A 20,970-nucleotide genomic window follows, 5' to 3' on the forward strand; every position below is an offset into this window, starting at 1 on the left:
CCATGATGGTTTACCACCCAGAAGTACACGTACATGCATTTACAATGCATCACCCCACATGTTCCTTTAGCGTGTTTACCGTTAGCTATCAGCACTTCTCATTTGTGCTAAAGAATGCTAACACAGCAGCTTTTATTCACTTCAGTTCAACAGCTGAAGAAGGTCCAACAGCTGTGGCTTTCAACACTCTTTCACCACCTCCTATTGCTAAATAAATATTTTCAGACTGAAACAAACGTTAGTTGACAAAACTAAAAGCAAGGCCCACTTAGTTCAGGATCAATCGTTTCCTCTGTCAACCTTTCCTGTGTTTGGACAATAACGACCTTTGTTTCTTAGTTTTTATTTTCATAACTTTGCTCTGAGTTGATCCATCATGAGCTGCTTTTTCTCACACCGTTTATTCACTCTTATAATATGAGGTGTCGGGCACTGGTTGTTAAGTTGTGCATGCTAAAAACAAACCCCAGCACCATTTAACAACAAACCACATTTAAAAATGTTACATTTTATGTTACTTTTGACCAGATTTACAGCAATATTTGTGATATCTAAATCCAAATGTTAAATGTAAATCTTAATGTTACATTTAAATCTAAATATTACATCTGAATTCTAAATCTAATTGTTACATTTAAATATAAATGTTAATCATAATTTAATGATAAACATTAAATGTAAATCTGAATCTAAATGTTACATTTGAATATAAATGTTAAATATAAAATCTAAATGCTGTTTTTTTGTTACTTTTGACTAGATTTACAGCAATATTTGTGATTGCTCTCATAAAAATATGTCAATGTTTAATCTAAATCTAAATGTTGAATATGAAATCTAAATGTTACATTCAAATATAAATGTTAAATCTAAATCTAAGTGCTAACTATGAAATCTAAATGTTACATCTAAATCTGAATGTTAAATCTAAATGTCACGGGTGAAACAAAAATTTTGAAATCATTTTGTGTATTTATGCTGTCTTTTTCTATACTTTTTGCTAATTTTGTGCATGTTTGTTTTTGGAGTCATTTTGTGTATTTCTGTTGTCATTTCGTACAGTTTTTGTTCATTTTGTTGTTGGTAAAGCCTCCATATCGGTAGAAAAATGGTCGACAGAAATGCCAATAAAAATCTAATACCAGTAGTCAGGAAAACATCTATAGTTTCAGATTTAAAGTGTTTAATAAAACCTTGTTTTAATGAGTTACAGTCGATAATAACATGGAACATCTCTTTGTTCTTCTTCATATAAAAGTACATACAGAAAACATAAAAATTAGATGTACTAGCTTAAAAAAAAAAAAAAAAAAGTATTAAAAGCAGTGTTTGTTGTTATTTCTTCCAGATAAACTTGTCGTTGGTTTTCCAGAGGCTGGTTGATTCTTCTGTGATGGATCTTCTGCTTCCAAATACTCGCTGAACTTCCTGTGGATCCGTTAACCTGTTGATGATCTCCTCGTTCCCCTCGTTCACGATGTCCCAGAAGTCTTTGCATCGCCCTCGGCTCTGCTGGTTTTGGGCGGTCTGTGAGCTGGAGCTGGGGTTGGGATCCAAGGCTATTCTGGATGTTGAGGTAGAATTTGTTGAGTCTAACGCGGTACTTTTAGGTTTAGGTTTGAACAGATCGTCGAGGACTGAGACCTCTCCCAGTACATCTGTGAGAAAGGATGACTTAGCAGGAGGACTTCCTCTGAGACCCTGACCCGTAGGTTCGGACCCCGTGGTGGAGCCGCCATGACTCAGGGGCCGAGAAGAATGAGTATCTGTGTGTGCACGGCTGCTGGCTCCGCCCATCACGGCGAGACCACCACTCGCTCTGTAGTTTTCAACAGAAACACGAGCTCTCTCCGTGCACGAGGTCTCTTTCTCAGACTCGAGGTCTGGAGGATCATCGAGAACTTCTTGTTGCATCTTTTCTTCTTCTTCACCAGGTTCTCTGACTTTTCTTTGTTCATTTCTAGAGCTCATCTTCCCTTTCCCCACCGTCTTCTTCTTTGGAGGAGAATCCTTTTTTTTTGGTTCTGAGGATGATTCTCCAGGAGTTAAAGTGGGTGTGGCCTGAGCAGAGCCAGGCTGCGGGAAGCTGTTAGCGACAACGCTAGCTAGCTCAGGCTGCTTCAATGAGCTGTAATACTGCTGGAGCCAGCTCAGCCTCTGATTGGACGTTCCCTTCACAATCTGAAGTGCAAAGTCCTTCACTGATGAACTCTCAAACATGTGTGCCATTTCTCCAAGCTGCTGCCTACACACAAATACACACAGTTAACACACACAAATACACACAATTAACACACAAATACACACAGTTCACACACAAATACACACAATTAACACACAAATACACACAGTTTACACACAAATACACACAGTTTACACACAAATACACACTATTAACACACAAATACACACAATTAACACAAATACACACAGTTTACACACAAATACACACAGTCAACACACAAATACACACAAATACACAGTTAACAAACAAATACACAGTTAACACACAAATACACAGTTAACACACAAATATTCTCATCTCAGCATTCAGAATAATGAGCATCTAAAAGACTAATACGGGGAACAATAAAGGGTTTGGTATGGTTTCTATATTCTATATTTTTCTTTCATTTTGCCTGTTTTTGTGTCTGTTTTGTGTCTTTTTGGAGTCATAATTTGCATCTTTTGGTGGTTTTCTGTGTTTTTGGAGTCATTTTGCGTATTCTTGTATATATTTTGTTATTCTGTGTTTTGGAATCATTTTTGTTCTCGTTTTGTTCCTTCTTCTGTTACTTTTGTGTATATTTGTAGTCGTATATGTGGAGTCTTGTGCAATTTTTGTAACTGTATATGTTTTTTGAGTAATTTTATGCATTTGTTGTGTTTTGGAAGTAATTTTGTGTAATTGTGTTGTCGCTTTATATATATTTATTCTGTGTATTAGAGTCATTTTTTATTTTTGAGTATATTTATTGTCTTCATGTGTTTTTGGAGTACATTTTCTTATCTGTGTTGTCTTTTTGTGCAATTTTATGTAATTATGCATGTTTTTTTGAATAATTAATTAATTAATCTGTCATGTTGTATGCTTTTGTTATTCTGTGTATTCTCGTTGTGATTCTGTGTTTTTGAGGTAATATGAGTTTTTGTTTTATTTATTTTTCAGTATATTTCGTAAATGCATGTATTTTTTGTGTTTTTGGAGTATTTTTTGTTACTCTGTGAATTTTTGTTGTAATTTTGTGTTTTAGAGTAATTTTTGCTCTCATTTTTTAGTGTATTTGTAGTCGTCTTATGTGTTTCTAGAATAAATATGTTTATTTTTGTTGTCTTTTTGTGCATTTTTTTGTAGTTGCGAAGTTTTTTTGAGTAATTGTATGCATTTGTTTGTGTTTTTGCAGTACTTTTGTGTATTTTAGTTGCCGTGTATTTATGCTGTTGTTTTGGAGGTTTTTTGTTTTGTTGTACTCTTCTTTTGTATATTTGTTGTCATCTTATGTGTTTCTGGAGTAAATTTGTGTAGATCTATTGTTCTTTTGTGCATTTGTGTTGTCCTTTTCTGCAATTGAATGTAATTATAGATTTTTTTTTGTATTGTCATGCATTTTTGTGTGTTTTTGCAGTCATTTTGTGTTTTGGTACCATTTCTGTTCTTGTTATGTTTCTTTTGCAGTTATTTTTGTGTAAATCTGTAGTCATCTTGTGCGTTTCTGTAGTAAATTTGTGTATTTCTGTTCACCTTTTGGGTATGATCTGTCTGACACACTGTATGCACAGTGTGTACAGGGGGCTGAGTTTGGCCCTGAACTTTAAGGTGCACGTAAAACAGGCTCTTTAAAAAGCCACAGCGCCTGGCACTAATCACATTCAGTGAGGTCTAATCCTAAAATGAATACTTGACTCTCATACCAGACTGTAGATGCTGGATGTGTTTTTCCCTGAGCTCTGGGGCAGTCATTAAAACCTTCGTTTAACCAGAATTAGGGACAGAAATACTGACTAAATCCCTGGTGTACCACCAGCAGCACAGTTTTACTAACATTTGCGGCTTCCCATGGAAAAACAATGAAAAAATACAAGTAAATCCAGTAAAACAAACAAAGCGTAGGTTTATTTCAGTAGTTAAAGCTAGAAGGTTAATTGAGGTAATGTGAATGTTCACTTTGAATGCTACTGGAGGAGGAAACGGGAGCCACAATAACATCTGTGTGTGTACAGGACACTAAAAAAAAAGGGAAATCTAAATAAAATAAAAGTGTAACTAAACCCCAAAACCACATTTTTTTTCTGCTGAAAACAAATGTATTTGGTATAAAGTAGAGTTATTGTCCAACTCTTGACATTTTAGTCAATTTTGTTGTATTTATGGTAAAAAAATGTTAGAGTGACTGCCCTCTATTGGCCTTAAATGTTGGTTTGTGACATTTTGGTGCCTTCTTTTGTCACTGTAAGCTCCGCCCCTCTTATAAAAACGAGCACCTATGGTCTCTACAATCTATGGTGAGTAGGCTGCATTGAGAGAATTGTAGAATTATACATAGCATTAATTGCACTTTGAAGTTTTTATAGTATAGAGTGGGCGTGTCTTACAGTAAGTGTTCCAGGAGCCACGCCCACAATCAAGGCTTATTTTTGCATTTCCAGCCTCGACGCCTGTCAGGTTTAGTTACTCTCTAAATTAAGGTAATGTTATTTTTATTTCTTTAAGGTGGCCAGTAGGTGTGAGACGATTTGCAAATACAAAAACACAAATGCAAAAGCCACAACACAACACAACACTGACTTCAGTTCAGATTATACATTAATAGCTAAGATTAGCCACATGGTGTAATTCTCAAGTGAATCTAAAAGTTAAATACAAGATTACACAATATCAGTTAATATTCTATCTCAAGGTGAGACTTATTCAAAGATATATTTATAATAGCAAAAGTTTTAAAACAGAAAACAACATTTTAATTACGTTTCAGAACTTTTTGTTGAGCTGTGTGAGTGTGGAGATAATCGTCTGTCAGAACACAGCTAACCATAACGGCTAACAGTTGAAGTCTTTCAACCAACATCCGATGTAGTGATGATTCCGTTCAGTTTGGTTTTTTTCCGTTAGCATTCGTGTTTTTCCGTTAGCAAAGGTGTTTTACCATTAGCATTCATGTTTTACCATTAGCATTCGTGTTTTTCAGTTAGCTATAGGGGAGTGGTGGCCTAGTGGTTAAGGACACTTGTAATTGGAGGGTTTGCTTGTTCAAGCCTCACCTGTGCCATTACTGTGGGATGTTGAGCAAGTCCCTTAACCCTGAACTGCTCCCCAGGCGCCGCAAAATGGCTGCCCACTGCTCCTCAGGGATGGGTTAAATGCAGAGGACAAATACCATTAATGTACTAACATTACATGGCCAAATAAAGGCGAAAGCCCCAATTTAATCTTTAATCAAAGGTGTTTTTCCATTAGCATTTGTGTTTTGCCATTAGCATTCGTGTTTTTCTGTTATCAAAGATGTTTTTCCATTAGCATTCGTGTTTTTCTGTTATCAAAGGTGTTTTTTCTATTAGTATTCGTGTTTTTCCGTTAGCAAAGGTGTTTTTTTCTATTAGAATTCGTGTTTTTCTGTTATCAAAGATGTTTTCCCGTTAGCATTCGTGTTTTTTACATTAGCATTCGTGTTTTTCTGTTATCAAAGGTGTTTTGCCATTAGCATTCGTGTTTTTCTGTTATCAAAGGTGTTTTTCCATTAGCATTCGTGTTTTTTCGCTAGCTAAAGTGTTTTTCCCATTAGAATTCGTGTTTTCCGTTAGCATTCGTCTTGTGGTGTTTGCATTCATGTTTTTGTATTTGTGAATGGTTTGACACCTCCCAGCCACTGTATTTCTTGCCTGATAAGATATTTCTTTTTACCAGTTAGTTTTTATGTATTGAGTAATTTAATCACTTCAAGATCTTTTTACATGTTTTAAACATCGTGATAAGCCCAAATATTCCTGTTCTGTTAGCTGATTATTTAGTTTAAGTGATTTTTTTTAAGCATATATTGCCTTAGTTTGAGATATTTTGTCTTATTAAATTTTCACTTTTTGCAGTGTTATTGGGTAATAGATGGAGAGAAAAGCTCAGAGGTGGTATTTCACTAACGACATGCACACAAACTTCTTCTTTTAGTTTCTCTCAGCTCTAATTATTTCCTCATTATTTTGTCCATTATGACACGTTTCTATCCATGAATGTACATGTTTCCCCAGGTAAAACCATGACGATGTCATGGTACAGTACCTGCACATGGCTCTGGGAGTCTCTCCGATGATGATGGTTGTGTGTGTGTTGTGGTGCACGCTCTTGCTGGTGAAGGTGACAGGATGATCTACGGTGACTTTCCGTGGCGTTGAGGCAGTGGGAGGAGGCTGAGAGTGGGGGGGGCTCTCTGACAGACTCTGATATGATCAAACACACAACACATACATACTGAAGCAGCGCAGACATCACAGTTCACATATCACAGTGTGGGAAATCATGTTGAGCTTCTAATAAGAAACATTTTGCTCCTTAATGTGGTGTCACAAACAGTTCAGATGTGTAGCCATGACAACAGGTGTAAATAAACACATTTCTTTTTTAGAATTACCACATTTTAGTGAAAAAATGAGCAGGAATTCAGGCTTGTCATTGCCTTTGGAAAATATTCCAACCAATCAAGGAGCTGGATTTGGTTAGAGTCCCTCCTACTTCATTTGCCTTAGGTCTACTAGTACTACTTGTGAGTCTTTTGGCTTTACTAGTGTTTTAGTTTTAAGAGTACCAGTAAAGCTTTGAGTTTTTACTAGTAAGATAGTCTAAGTCTAATAAAACTAGTCTATTAACACAAAAATGTCTACTTTTAAAGGACTGTGCTTCACTAGTAAAGTGTACTCATGCATTAATAATCCTAAATTGACTACATATGCTTTAATACATAACATAATGCTTGACATCAACATCAAATATATGCTCAAAGGGTTTTCTGTAGCTGCATTGTTTCATTTTTATTTAACCTTTAATAAACTGTTATTTAACCTTTATTTAACCAGGTAAAAATAGATTAGGATGGGGTGGGGGGGGCGATGGGGTGCTAGAATGTTTTGGCTGAACCTTGAGCATGAAAAATAGAAAATGTTTTTTCTTTCTTAATAAAGAGCTTTAACACTGTTCTAAAGTATGTGATTGCAAATGTGACGTTATTTTTTATAATGTTTTAAGAAGAATAGTCCAACATTTATTTATTTTTTTAAAAGGTCACAATTTTTACCCCTTTTTTCTCTCTCTTATTTTCATTTTTTTCCAATGTTGCAATGGGGAGTTTTTTATTCTTCAATGGGGGGGTACTGTAGAAAAAGTTTGGGAACCACTGGAATAAGAACTCAGTTCTTTTTTACAACTGTGACATTGTTTTACATCCTAACATAAAGTCAACGACCTTTCCTTAACGTACCTCCTGCGTATCTAGCAGGTGATTGGCCGGGAGCTGAGAGTAGAGTTTACGTTCAAACACGTCTCGTATGGCGGCTCGACTGATGAGCTCCTCTGCTCTGCTCCCTCCCACCACCTTCTGATTGGAGTGGGTGTACGCCACTTCCTGTACGTCTCCTTTAAACACAAAACAACATTATCATCTGTTATTCATCAGAGATGGGCAACTTCTATCACAGCGGGGGCCTGAAATGCCATGTCAGCATGTAGGATAATGACCAAATCTGAGCAATAAAATAATAATTTTGTGTATTTATGCTGTTTTTTTTGTGTTGTTTAGTGTGTTATGAGTCATTTTTGTGCATTTTTTTTTGTATATTCTGCTCATTTTGTCTGTTTTTTCATCACTGTGTATTTTTGTGTTTAGTGTGTTATGAGTGCCTTTTTTGTACATTCGGTCTTTTTTTTGTGGAATGGTTTGTTTGTTTTTATGTTATTTTTGTTGTCACTGTGTTTTTGTCGTCACTTTGTGCATTTTTATTTTTGTGTTTGTGTATTTTTTGTCAATTTTGATCAATATGTCTATTTTTGTGGAATGGTGTGTATATTTTTCTGTTATTTTTGTTGTCATTTTGTGTTTTTGTCATCACTTTGTGTATTTTTGTGTTGTTTAATGTGTCATTTTTGTGCATTTTTTGTATATTCTGTTCAATTTGTCTATTTGTGTGAAAAGGTTTGTGTATTTTTCTGTAATTTTGTGTGTTTTATGGAGTCATTTTCTACATTTACTTTGGAAGTCTGCACAAAATCATTGTGAGGTCAGCTTGTGACCCCCAGGGCCAGTTGCCCATGTCTGTTATTTTATTCATAATCTCACCGAGCACGCTGTCGATGTTCCTGTTCTTCTCTTTCAGATTTGGAGATGTTTGCTCTTTCAGATCAGAATAAGAAACAGTTTTGTGCATTTTCACTCTTTTCTTCTTTGCAGACGCGTCTTCATCTTCAGAAGACGTGAACATTTCTATCTTCTCAGTGTATTTGGCTCTGGTTTGGACCTTTTTACTTGTACTTTGCTTTTTCTTTCCTCGTCCTCCTTGAAGTGAATCTTCTTTTTTGGAGGAAGTCTTTTCCTCAAGGTCAAAATCCTCTGATTCATCCGAGCACATCTCAAATCTGTGCAGATTAGGAACTTTATCCTTACGCGTACGGGCTTTCTTTAACTCTGGTGATGAAGTTCCACGTCTCTCTTTATCTACTCGTTGTTCATTACTGTGTCGTTTTAAGCCATGTTTACTTCTTCCATCAGAAGTGCTTTCCTTCCCCTCGTGTTTTTGGTCGCAGGCTTTTCCTCCAGATTCCCTGACTTCCATCTTCTGATCATCTGCAGCTTCATCACACACACTTCCTTCATCCTCTGAGCTGCTCAGCTGTGTTCCTCCTCTGACGTTTTGGAGCACTTTGTTGAATCCGTACTGCAGCAGATTTATTCTACCTGGACTCGTGCAGGTGTTTCCCTCATGTTGGTTAGAGGCTTTTTTCTTCATCATCTGCTGCTCCTCATCCTCACTCCCACTGCTGAAGTCCAGCACAGCTCCAGGGACATCAGATGATGATCCATCCATGTTCCTGCTGGTTTGATCTTTATTTGGTCGACAATGAGATGAAACTTTGGAGTTCTTAAAAAAAAATAGGAAAAATTTGCATTAGCAACAAATATCGAGCAGAATGTTGTGTTTTGTGAAGAAATGATCCACCATATTATGAATGTTAATCCACTGCATATTAGAAATGAGGCTTAAATTCTGTTTTATGATTGGTTTAGATTTTATAAGTGTTTTTCTTTAAAGCTGCTGGAGATCATTTTTTTTACAAGATAAAAACATACTGTAGAATCAATAACGTCTGTTTTGATCTCCTCTGTAATTTTTACACAGAAATATTTAAATTCAAAGATAATTTTAATAACTTTCTTTCAGCTTTGACTCAGTTTTCTTGTTTAGCAAAAAAAAAAGAAAAAAAATCATTTACAGAATATAAACAAAACGGAGCACTAGTAAAATCTGATTCAGGCAGTGAATGTTTAATGCTTGTGTAATGTTTGAGTCTGAGGGACTCTATTTCATTTTTTAAAATTAAATTTAATTTAACACATTTAGTTTTTTAATTTCATTTTTTAAAAAAAAGAATAAATTCTTATTTTCTTTAAAAAGTAAATAATTGTGATTTTTTTTTGACACTTTTAATTAAAGAAAAATTAACAAAAATAATTAAATTAAAATTACATTTTAATAATTTTTATTTTATTGATTACTTTTTCAATAAAAAACCTAATAATTAAGCTTAATTTTGATCATTTTTCAATGAAGTTTAGTTGAGGAATAAAGCATATTAAAGCTCTTTGACGTTGTATTTCTGGGAACAACATGACGCAGGCTTTCATTATTATAGAAAATACTGCAGTTGTGAAGAAAAACATGGACTTCTTGATTCATAAATATAAGAGTAACAAACAATGAGAGAGTTATGGAGAAATGTTTCCCAGTGAGTGAAAATCCTCACACAGAAGTTTAATCAGATACAGGAAAAATAACTCAATATTGTTGTATTTCTAGAAAAGCTTAGAGTGAAAACATTTAGGAGCGTCCCACTATGAAAACAGGAACTTACAATCTAAAAAACGACGTGGGCTGATTTCAAAACAACCAGGGAAGGTTCCTGTATGAGATTAGCTCTGGTTCTCATGGGAAAGAAGAACGGCCCAATGTAACATGTAACGTTCTCTGAGGACAGGCGATCTACTCACACTCTCTCTCTTCTCTTCTCGCTCCACGTCTTCACCGCCGTGAGTAGACGTGGTCACCACTCCGGCCTCAACATGTCCTTCTCTCTGACAGGAGAAAATAAAATAAAAAAAACATCCTTGTCAGACGCTCACCTACATTATATGAGCTTAGTTATTGTTGTACAATTATTGTAAATAATTATAAAAACATAAATGGTTCCACATCCACAAGTTTCAGAAGTATTTATAGAGAAGCAACCAATCAGAAAACAACTATTTATATAAAAATCAGTAATAATATTGCAGAACAGAGATGGAAAACATTTGTCACAGCGTAGGACACAAAATATGTGATTTTATCTGACCTGAGAGTCACATGATCAACATTCATGTAAGCATTATAATAATGACCAACGTGAGCATTAACACAGGGACCAACAAAGAGTTTGTGTGTGAGTCTCTGTTGTCATTTGTATTTTTCTCGCGTTTTGTGACTTTTTTGTGTTTTTTTTGTTGTCATTTTGGATTTTCTGAGTAATTTTTGGTCCTTTTGTGTACAAGTCATTTGTGTGCATTTTTGTCTTTCTCTCTTAGTTTTTGTTGTCATTTTGTATTTTTCTCTCATTTTGTGAGTTTTTCCGAGTCGTTTTTGGGAATTGTTGTTGTCATTTGAATTCTTGCAGTAATTTTTTGTCCTTTTGTTTATTTTTCTCTCATTTTGTGTGATTTTATTTATATTTTTCTTGCATTTTGTGTGTTTTTGTTGTCATTTCATAGATTTTTTTCTCGCATTTTGTGCATTTGTAATCATTTTGTGTATTTTTCTGTCTTTCTGTGCATCTTTGGAGTGAAAGAATATTCCCTTAATTCTGTAAAGCAACTTTGAGAGTCCAAAAAAGCGCTATATAAAATGTATGTATTATTATTATTTGTGTGAATTTTGGTGGTGTGTTGGATTTTTGGAGTCATTTTTGTCCTTTTGTGTATTCTTCTCTTATTTTGTGTAAAACCGACCACATGTGATCCCGGGCCGGCGAGTAAATAATGAATCAAACAGCAGCGGACACAGCAGGACTATCTAACCTCTAAAATGGTGCGGGTAAGACACGTCCCCTGGGTCTGCAGCCTGAACAGATTCTTGATACCAAACAGTTCTCCTTTCTGCACACCCTGCACGGCTTCAAAATAGCGCCGTGCGCTCTCATTGCCAACAACTGAGCTCTGCAATTGCTGCAACAGAGGAAACAACACAGGATATATTTCCAATGTGTCAAATAAAAGTCACATGGTCAGAGAGGGTTGTGCTGCTTTTTACTTGTTTGTAAATTTGTCTGAGGTAGATGATCTCCTCCACGGTGCCCAATGAGATCAGCCTGAGGACGGTCACATCTCTACACTGACCGATACGATACGCCCTGAGGAGGGACACACACACAAACACATACACACACACATAGAGTTTAACAAATGCAGCTTAAACAAACTGTATCAGATTTATTGAGAAAATGTACAGTGCAATGTTCAATAGAAATCAAAAGACAAAGTTAAGTGTCTAAACCAGAGGTGGGCAACTTTTATCACAGCGGGGCCACAAAGAAAGTGATTTTCTGACCAGAGGGCCACAATATCAACATTCATGTCCACATTTAAAATAATGACCAATCTGCGAATTAATACAGGGAAGAAAAACAAGTGTGTGTTGTCATTTCATGTTCAGTTATTTTTTGTTTTGTTTCATTTTTTATGGTCATTTTGGGTCATTTTTCTCTCAGTTTGTGCTTTCTGTTGTCGTCTTGTGTGTTCTTACTGTCGTTTACGTGTTTTTGAAGTCATTTAGTTTATTTTCCTCTCATTTCCTTTGTTTTTGTTGTTGTGGGTGTTCGCTGAAAATCAGAGCCAGGGGCCACATGTGGCCCCCAGGCAGCCAGTTGCCCATGTCTGCTCTAAACTGACCTGTCAATAGCCTGGAGGTCATTGGCTGGATTCCAGGTTGGGTCGAACAACACAACGATATTTGCACCAACGAAGTTAAGACCGAGACCCCCGGCCCTAATGAAGAGACACGCAGAGTTAAAAACAAACTATTAAACAACTGCAGTGTCACAATTCAGCGCATGGTGGCATGTATTAAATATGTGTATACTGTCAAAATGAGTTCAATTACAATGATTTGCAAAGATTTATAATAAATGAGGTAGCACTGACATGGTAGAGACGAGGCAGAGGTTGACGTGAGCAGAGCTGTTGAAGTCTTTGACGATCTGGAGTCTCTGTTTGGAGTTGGTGGAACCGTCCAATCGACTGAAGTCCAGTCCCTCAGCCATGCAGAAGCTCTGCAGCACGTCCAACAGCTGACAGGTGGATTGGATTTTAAATTATTTTACTCTAAGTTAAAACGTTGGTATGAAAGATTGTAACAGAATATGATATATTTAATTATCTGAATAATATCCACTGTTATCCAGGAAGTTTATTATTATTTGCACCATAGTATATAGTCATCTTAACAAAGCAAATTCTTGTTTTAATCAGAAATAAAATAGGTTAAAAGTGACCAGAAATGGTGGAAACGGTGGTGAAATAGGATTTTAAAACCACAGAAATTGGTTAAAACTTGTAGAGTGGACAAAAAAGGACAAAAAAAGAGTTCAACAATTAGTTTAAACTGGCAAAAATAAGCATGAAATATGGTGAAAAGAGGTTAGAAGTGACCATAATGGGTCAACATATGCAAGATTAGTTGTGGAAAGTTATGGAAAGTGTTTATAAGTAACTAAAATGTCTTGAAAGTGGGGGAAAAAAATGTGCAGAAAAAGCATTGATATTTGATGGAGAAGTGGCAAAAATGGGAGTAATGTAGCAAAAATTATATGAAAATAAGCAAAAATATTTTGGTGTAGTTGCAGAAAAATGGTAAAAATCAGCAAAAATGGGCTCAAATTGTTCAGAAAATATTCTGTTTCTTGAAGGCATCTGGCGACCCAGTGTCTCGTGACGCCAAAGTTGAGAAGCCCTGATATAATATAATATAATATAATATAATATAATATAATATAATATAATATAATATAATAACTAAATAAAAGAACTCTCACCTTGGTTGACAGAGAAAAAATAAGCACTTTGTCTCTCTTTTTAAGGTAATGTTTCAGCAGCTTCTGTAACACCTACAATAATAGAGCAGGTGGAATGATTAGTCATTAGTCCATGCTGAAGTAACGTTTAAATAAATAACTCAAAGCTGTGCACTGCTTCTTTGCCGTACCTTCATTTTGCCGCTGTACATGGGGTCTGAGAGCGCCTCGAAAGCTTCGTTCTTACATCTCTCCACAAACGCTGGAAACTTCTCAAACACTTTCTCACAAACGGCTCTCACGTACTTTTCCTGGAAAAAACACAAAATCTTTAGTCAAATAAAATATAGCGTGACTAAACCAGGTGAAGAATGAGAGGATGTTACTGTACTTGTTTCTTGCTGGTCCCAGCAGTCGACTGAAGCAGTGCTACGTGGTTAGCAACCTTCCTCAGGATGGCCAGATAACTAAAGTAAAGATGCTTCACTTCAACACCTTCTGAGTTCATCTGGAACAAAACACAGATCCACTGTCAGGGATGGGGTCAATTACATTTTTAAATTACAATTACGTCTTCAATTATCCATGTTCAATTACAACTCAATTACGATTATGTTGACTCTTGTGTTAGCGTTCTGTTAGCATCTCTAATGACAACAGGTCAGTTTTATTTGTGTTAAATCAGCTGTAAAATATTATCTATCATCAAATTTGGTTACCTGAGTAGGCTTCCTAATCAATGAAAATATTGGTAATAATATTTTTAGTGTAGTTTCTGTCAGTATAACCCAAGATTTATTTATTTATTTAAACGCTATATTGATCTTTAAGAGCACTGACATGTAAACTTGATATTAAACATATTTTAATAATTATTAAGTACATATTCATGTTTAAGTAATAGAACTGTAACATGGTTTCACAGTTTTGCATTTAATTCAATTATAAATCACAGTTTTTATATAATTTTCATGCCAATTACAATTACAAAGTCAATTATCTGGATTCAATCATTATTACAAATTTTTCCAGCTATAATTACAATTATATTATGTCCTAATTGTAATTACTTAACAATTACATGATTACTATATAACTGACCCCAACCCTAATTGGCACCCCTGGAATTTTTCCAGAAAATACAACATTTCTCCCAGAAATTGTTGCAATTTTAAATGTTTTTGGTATACACATATTGTTTCGTTAATGTGCATTCAAAAAACACAAAAAAGCAACAAAAAAGGACAAAAATTTACATAATTTTATACAAAAAAAAAAAAAAATGGACCTGACAACAATGTTGGCACCCTTTTAAAACCGTGGATAAATCATTTTATTTCAAGTATAACAAAAATATTTGTAATTGCAACTATTTCTGGGAGAAATGATGTAATTTGCTTTGGTCCAAGGCTGTAGAAGTGCTCGCTGAGAGGAAACAGGAAGTCACTTTATAGCAGCAGCTTCTGCGAGCGCGTCCGCTCTGACAGTCACATTTTTCCGACGCCTTCAGAAGCAGCAGAACGTCGTCTGTTTCCAGCACCGTCTGATAAACGCTCTGCTGGAAGTCTGTCAGAGAGCAATACACCACCTGGAGACCAACCACACACACATCATCATCCTCAAATACACAACACAACCCTCTTCATATACCTTTGTAAAAGTACATCATTTCATACAACTGACAAAAAAAAAAAAAAAAAAAATATATATATATATATATATATATATATATATTATTTATCATAGGGGATTAGAAGCAAACAAATAATTTACTCCAAATGTAACAATATCGATTGATTGACCGTATAAAGTGATTATTTCAAAAAACAAAATCATAAAAGGGAAAATAAAACATAAAAATTCATTATGACATTGAATACATTATCACAAAAGAGCAAAAAATATAATTTGTTAGCTTCTCACCACTTCTTTTTAATAAATAACAATAATAATCTTGCTTATAATCTTACTAGATGTTTATGTCTAATACTTATAGATAGATAAAATGTATTTATGACTTTGTATTTATGAAAACGTCAACGTATTTCACATAAATCTACATACAGACAATAATAATTACACACACCAATACATACATGATCAATAGAGATTCACAAAATTGAACACTGACTGTAAATATAATTCCACATATACAGAAATATGTATATATATATATATATATATATATATATATATACAACCAAACATACATATCCATCTACGCATAAATACACACATTCATACCAGACACCCACACACACAAAAAAGAAACATAAATTTGAACATTATTTGAGCAGCTTCATACTGATAATTAACGCTGTAGAAATAATGTTTAAAATCTACTTGGTTTAAAGATAGTTTTCACTACTTTAATTTGTGCAACTAGCATACAGTCTAAAAATGAATTAAATAGATAAATTCAGTGCGGTGGCACATGTACATGTAGGTAAACTCACACGGTCGTCCTTCTTTGGTAGCTGATCTTTGATGATACTCTTAGTCCGTCTGAGGAACCATGGAGAGATCTTCCTCACCAGGGCTCTGACAGTCTTCCTCCCCGTGGCCAGGGTCCGTTTGGTAGCACTGTGTTTCTGTCCTTGTTCGATAGGATCAGAGAACCTGGTCTTAAACTGCCCTAAGCTGCCCAGGCAACCTGCTACGGCCCTGGAGCACAGATATTATAAACATTATAAACATTCATGTTAGCATTTTAGAATAATCAACAATCTGAGCTTTAATACAGCAAAGAACAAAGTGTATTTAGTTGTTGTTTTGTGTGTTATATTTTAAACCATTTCCAACATTTTTGTGTTTTTAAGAGTCATTTTGAGTATTTTTCCGTCATGTATTTTTTGTGATTTTGTTTATTTTTGTCATTCTGCGTACTTCTGTTGTCGTTTTGTAAAATGTTCTGTCATTGTGTGTATTTTTTGTCATTCTGTACATATTTGTTGTTGTTTTTGTAAATTTTTTAATCTTGTGTATTTTTGTTGTCGTTTCATACAATTTTCTATCACATGTATTTTTGTTATTTTGTTTATCTTTTAGAGTATTTCGTGTATTTTTGTTGTCATTTTGTATATTTTTCTGTCATTGCATGTATCAGTAATTTATTGTCATTGCTTTTTTTTATCATCTTATGCATTTTTGTTGTCGTTTTTCAGTCTTTGCATGTATGTATTTTTATTTTTTTATAATTCTGTGTATTTTTGTGTATGTTTCATACAATTTTCTGCTATTGCCTGTATTTTTTGTTATTTTTTAAATATTCTGTGCATTTTTGTTGTCGTTTTTGTAAATTTTTTAATCTTTCTGTCATTGTTTATTTTGATTATTTTGTGTATTTTTGTTGTCGTTTTTCTATCATTGCATGTATTTTTTGTCATTCTGTGGATTTTTGTGTTTGTTTCATACAATGTTTTGCTATTGCCTGTATTTTTGTTATTTTTTTAATTATTCTGTGCATTTTTGTTGTCGTGTTGTACATTTTTATGTCATTGCGTGTATTTTTGTTTTCATTTTGTGTATTTTTCCAACCGCCTGAGTATTTTTGCTCTCCAGTGTATTTTTCTGTAATTTTATATGTTTTTCTAAATCACTTTGTGCGTTTAATTTAGAGGCTGCACAATACTAGACTAAGGGCCACATGTGGCCCCGAGCTGCCAGTTACTCATGTCTTGCTAGTGAATTTACATTCGTTTTTAAACTTTATACTTTGTTTCTGCCTAAACTGTGTATATTTACCAGTCCATGACACACCACAGCTCTTCTAGGTTGTTTTGTAGGATGGTCCCAGTGAGTCCAATTCTGACCTGATGGATACACACAGCGACATGTGGGTCAAAGACACACCTTTACAAATATTGTGATTTTTCTAGTTTTATTTGTGGAAAATGGTAAACTATTAAGACCTGCCATCAGTAAATTCAGAGGAAACAACATAAACATGAAATTCTCTGACCTTACATGTGAGTTCTTTCATGGCTTGAGTGATCTGAGAGCCTGGATTCTTAATCTTATGAGCTTCATCCACAATCACAGCATCCCAGTCAATCCTACACACGTAGGTTTGAGAGTTAAAGTAACAAACAAGGAAAATAAAAATCAGAAATCCATTGACATAAAAGAATGTGTGATTAAATTCATCACGTGCTTACTTATTGAACTGATCTAGACAGAGACGTAGTGTTTCATAGGTGGTCAGAGCGATCTCAGTTCGTCCTTTGTTCATGCGAGCCAGCTCTTCTTCTTTTTTCAACCCGTGGACCACGACACAGTGGAAGTGGCCCCATGTATCCAGCTCATCTTTCCAGTTATAGAGCACAGATAGCGGAGCCACAATAAGAAATACCTGTTTTTTAAAGAAATCGCATAACCAGAAAATGATTTCCAACATGTAAGGGAATGGAATTCTATTTTATCAAAGCTGCTTGAGACGATAACTTTTAACCAGATAAAGACCATGGCCCTCATTTATTAACAGTTTGCACATTCATATTTGTGCGTATGACCATATTCAGCTTCGTTATTTATCAATGGTGACGTGAGCGTACGTTACGATCAGATCTCACGTCAGGTCTGAGCTCGTGTACGATAACCTGAGAGTGTGGGTTTGTGGTGTAGCACAACAAAATCTGACTGAGACTGAAAATAAAGTATTAAAAAAACCTCAGCTGACATTTAAGCATAATCAGACACATATTAAGGACCAATCAAAATGTATTTTTAAAACAAATGAAACTAAATTAATAGAATTTCACTTATTTGATTTTTATTTCGCGGAATACCATAAAATCCCGCTGCTTCTGGACCATGGGAACGCTGCTGTTTACGCCAGAGAAAGTGTGTGACATTATTTTTAGCCTGATCAGTTTTTCCACAACATCGCACTGGTAAATGAAGCCTGTTAATGTGTCAGCGCAGCCTGTGGTGGCTGTACGGAGGAAACAGGACCTCATTCATGCTTTTAAAATGTAAACTGTACCTTAAACTTTATTAATGCGTTGCAGTAATCAGTAATGTGATGAATTATTGGCAGAATTGAAGGCATAATAAACACAGACAATAGAGAACATGTTGTAATTTTTAAGGCTTTTTTTTAATAGGTTTTGATTGTTAATTTCTTTTAATGTGATATTTATTGCCTCTGTGTCTCGGATCTCTGTTGTAAAGTTCTTCTCAGCGCACACAGGGGGGCAGACGTCACCTGCTCGGTAGCTGATTCTATTCCACAGTTCCACACTTCCAGTTTTCACACGTTCAAAAAGCACATCTTTGTTTTGCTCCACCTCTGATGTGAAGATGCTGATTTTCATCCTGGAAAAGTTTATTTTCTAGTTTGACCTCAGTGGGCGGGGCCTCCGAACAAGGAGGTCATAACTTAAGTTAATGACAATCGAATTCAGCTGCCGCATTTATCAAAACCCAATCATTTGTACGCTGGGATTACGACCAAATGTACACCTGTTTTCATCAACGTTGATAAATGAAGGCCTCAGTGTGTTTAAATAAAAACATTACACAGTATTTTCCCTGATACAGGGCATGATTTAAACGCATGGAGCATCTTGTCCAGACTCACCTTGCTGGGTTTGATTTGCCTCGAGGACATCTGGCTCTGCAGAAACTGAGGCCTTTTGTTCTCAATGTCCTCCCACGTTCCCACTTTGTGCAACACAGCAGCAAGAAAACCAATGACCTGAGACACAACGTAAGAGATGGTATAAAGGTACATGAACAGTTACTTCAAAACAGGAATGAACATTTCCAAAGTACCTGCACGGTTTTTCCCAGTCCCATATCATCTCCCAGAATGCAGCCTCTGGAACGGGCGTAGTTATTGTAGATGAAGGTGATTCCTTCCCTCTGGTAATCTCTCAGATATCTGTTGATGGTGTAAGGAACTCTGTCCTCATCAGCTTTACTAAGCTCTAAGGGCACTGACAGGGTGGGGTCTGTAACACTGTTGGGAAACAGCGGCTTCTCTTGAGTTGGGACTGGTTTCTGAGGTTTACTGACAGACATGGCTTCCTCTTCTGGTTCCTTTGCATTATTGTGGTCAGTAGCTTCACTCCATGTTCCTGTGAGAAATTAATGACAGTATTTCATATTCTTCATTGATTTTATGCCAAATAAATGTATTAATTTGAGAGCTTTAGCCAATAAATATATAAATTAATCTTAACTCAATGTTTGGTGGTCATTAAAGATAAAAAAAAAAAGATTTTTCAATGATTTATTTAGCACACATTAAATAAAAAACAACGTTAAAGGTTCAAGGAGGGAATGAAGTATAAGAGCTCCGCCCCTTTCAATAAACAAACAATTTAGAATAAGGGCGACCAAATAAGAGACAATATGCAAATCATGAGACAAGATGCACAATTTAAACTTTCATATATGAGGAAAAATAATATATAAACAAAGTACACAAACATCAATATCAAAAGACAAATGAAAACATTGAACAAAAAAAAAAAAAAATACATATATATATATATATATATATAAATACAAACTTAAAACATATACACATACACCCATATGCACATGTAAATACAAAGGTACACATATTACAGATTTAAATCTGTCTCCTTTATTAAGTAATTGTTTGATTCCAGAAAATGATTTTGAAATAACTAAAATGAATTTATCTAATAAAAACTTTTGATCAGCTCTGATATTATACAGTCATACAATGAATAATAAATTATATGCAAAGATTAAATAGACACACTGACTAGCAAACGTGTACAATTATTTAATTTCTTTAATTTTAAAAAAACTGATCACCTTATGTATCCTGTGTCAGTAACTTTTTTCAACATTCACTTCTGTTTAAACTAAGCTGTGTCATTTTAACCACTATATTAAAAAAAGAAAGGCTCGCTGTTCATTTTCTGTTTAAACATAATAGTTCACAAAAATAAATAAATAAATAAATAAATAAATAAATAAAAGGCCACACTGACCTTTTTCCATCACTAAACAGTGAGATATCTCCTTGTGAACTCAGGTCAGCTGTTTAGCTAGCTAAAGTACGCTAGCTTGCATTTAAGTCCTTCTGAACAAGGACAACAGTTAAAATGAACCAATGTGAAAAGACAACCGTGTAAACCATAATACTGCAATTCAAACCGAGTCCCTCACAGCAGGAAATAGTTTATCTATCGCTCTTTCTGGGTGAAAAAGCTCAGAAACAGAAGCAGCTGGAGCTAATGCTACACACGGCTGCAGCCATGATTGTTTATCTATCTTCATGCGCTGATTCGCACTTTGGCGTCATTTCACAGCTCTTGAAAAAATTTAAAATTAAATAAAAAGTTTTGATAAATACATTTGAATACAGTCGACATCATATTTTACATTATAAATATAATATAACTTTTAATTATCAAAGAGATATTTAAATTAGAGGCAACAAGATGTGTTGAAAGTGCTTCTTACTCTGTCTCCTGTTTTCTGTTTTTGCTGTTCCTTGTTGTATTTCACCCCATAAAGTAATACAATAGCAAAATAAAATAAATAAATAAATAAATGAAAAAATAAATAGATAATAATATATAATTTGATGTGTCTTCCTCTCTTCCTTTCAACACGTCATTAACACAAAAAATAATTGTGTAGCATTTAAAGGGATAATAATGTATAAAATGATGTGTAAATTACTGTAT

General features: G+C 34.8%; 1 protein-coding gene across 2 annotated transcripts; it reads right to left on the reverse strand.

Annotated features, from left to right (window-relative positions):
* Positions 1 to 1,166: 1,166 nt before the first annotated feature.
* ercc6l2 (excision repair cross-complementation group 6-like 2) lies at positions 1,167 to 20,536 on the reverse strand. Of its 2 annotated transcripts, XM_028458671.1 has the most exons (20): positions 20,269 to 20,536; positions 19,073 to 19,377; positions 18,879 to 18,995; positions 17,455 to 17,648; positions 17,259 to 17,352; positions 17,042 to 17,109; positions 15,754 to 15,961; positions 14,745 to 14,885; positions 13,689 to 13,805; positions 13,489 to 13,608; positions 13,319 to 13,390; positions 12,429 to 12,574; positions 12,177 to 12,272; positions 11,539 to 11,638; positions 11,307 to 11,453; positions 10,245 to 10,328; positions 8,319 to 9,117; positions 7,464 to 7,618; positions 6,272 to 6,429; positions 1,167 to 2,245 (listed from the first exon to the last, which is right to left on the reverse strand). In XM_028458671.1, exons 1-20 carry the CDS (start codon positions 20,276 to 20,278, stop codon positions 1,336 to 1,338), a joined length of 4,041 nt encoding a protein of 1,346 aa, XP_028314472.1. In that variant the 5' UTR covers positions 20,279 to 20,536; the 3' UTR covers positions 1,167 to 1,335. The 2 variants fall into 2 exon arrangements, with proteins under 2 accessions (XP_028314472.1, XP_028314473.1); XM_028458672.1 differs by lacking the exons at positions 17,455 to 17,648; positions 18,879 to 18,995; positions 19,073 to 19,377; positions 20,269 to 20,536 and having other exon boundaries at positions 17,264 to 17,328.
* Positions 20,537 to 20,970: the final 434 nt, after the last annotated feature.

This window comes from Gouania willdenowi, chromosome 9 (genome assembly GCF_900634775.1).
Source record: "Gouania willdenowi chromosome 9, fGouWil2.1, whole genome shotgun sequence".
NCBI lineage: Eukaryota > Metazoa > Chordata > Actinopteri > Blenniiformes > Gobiesocidae > Gouania > Gouania willdenowi.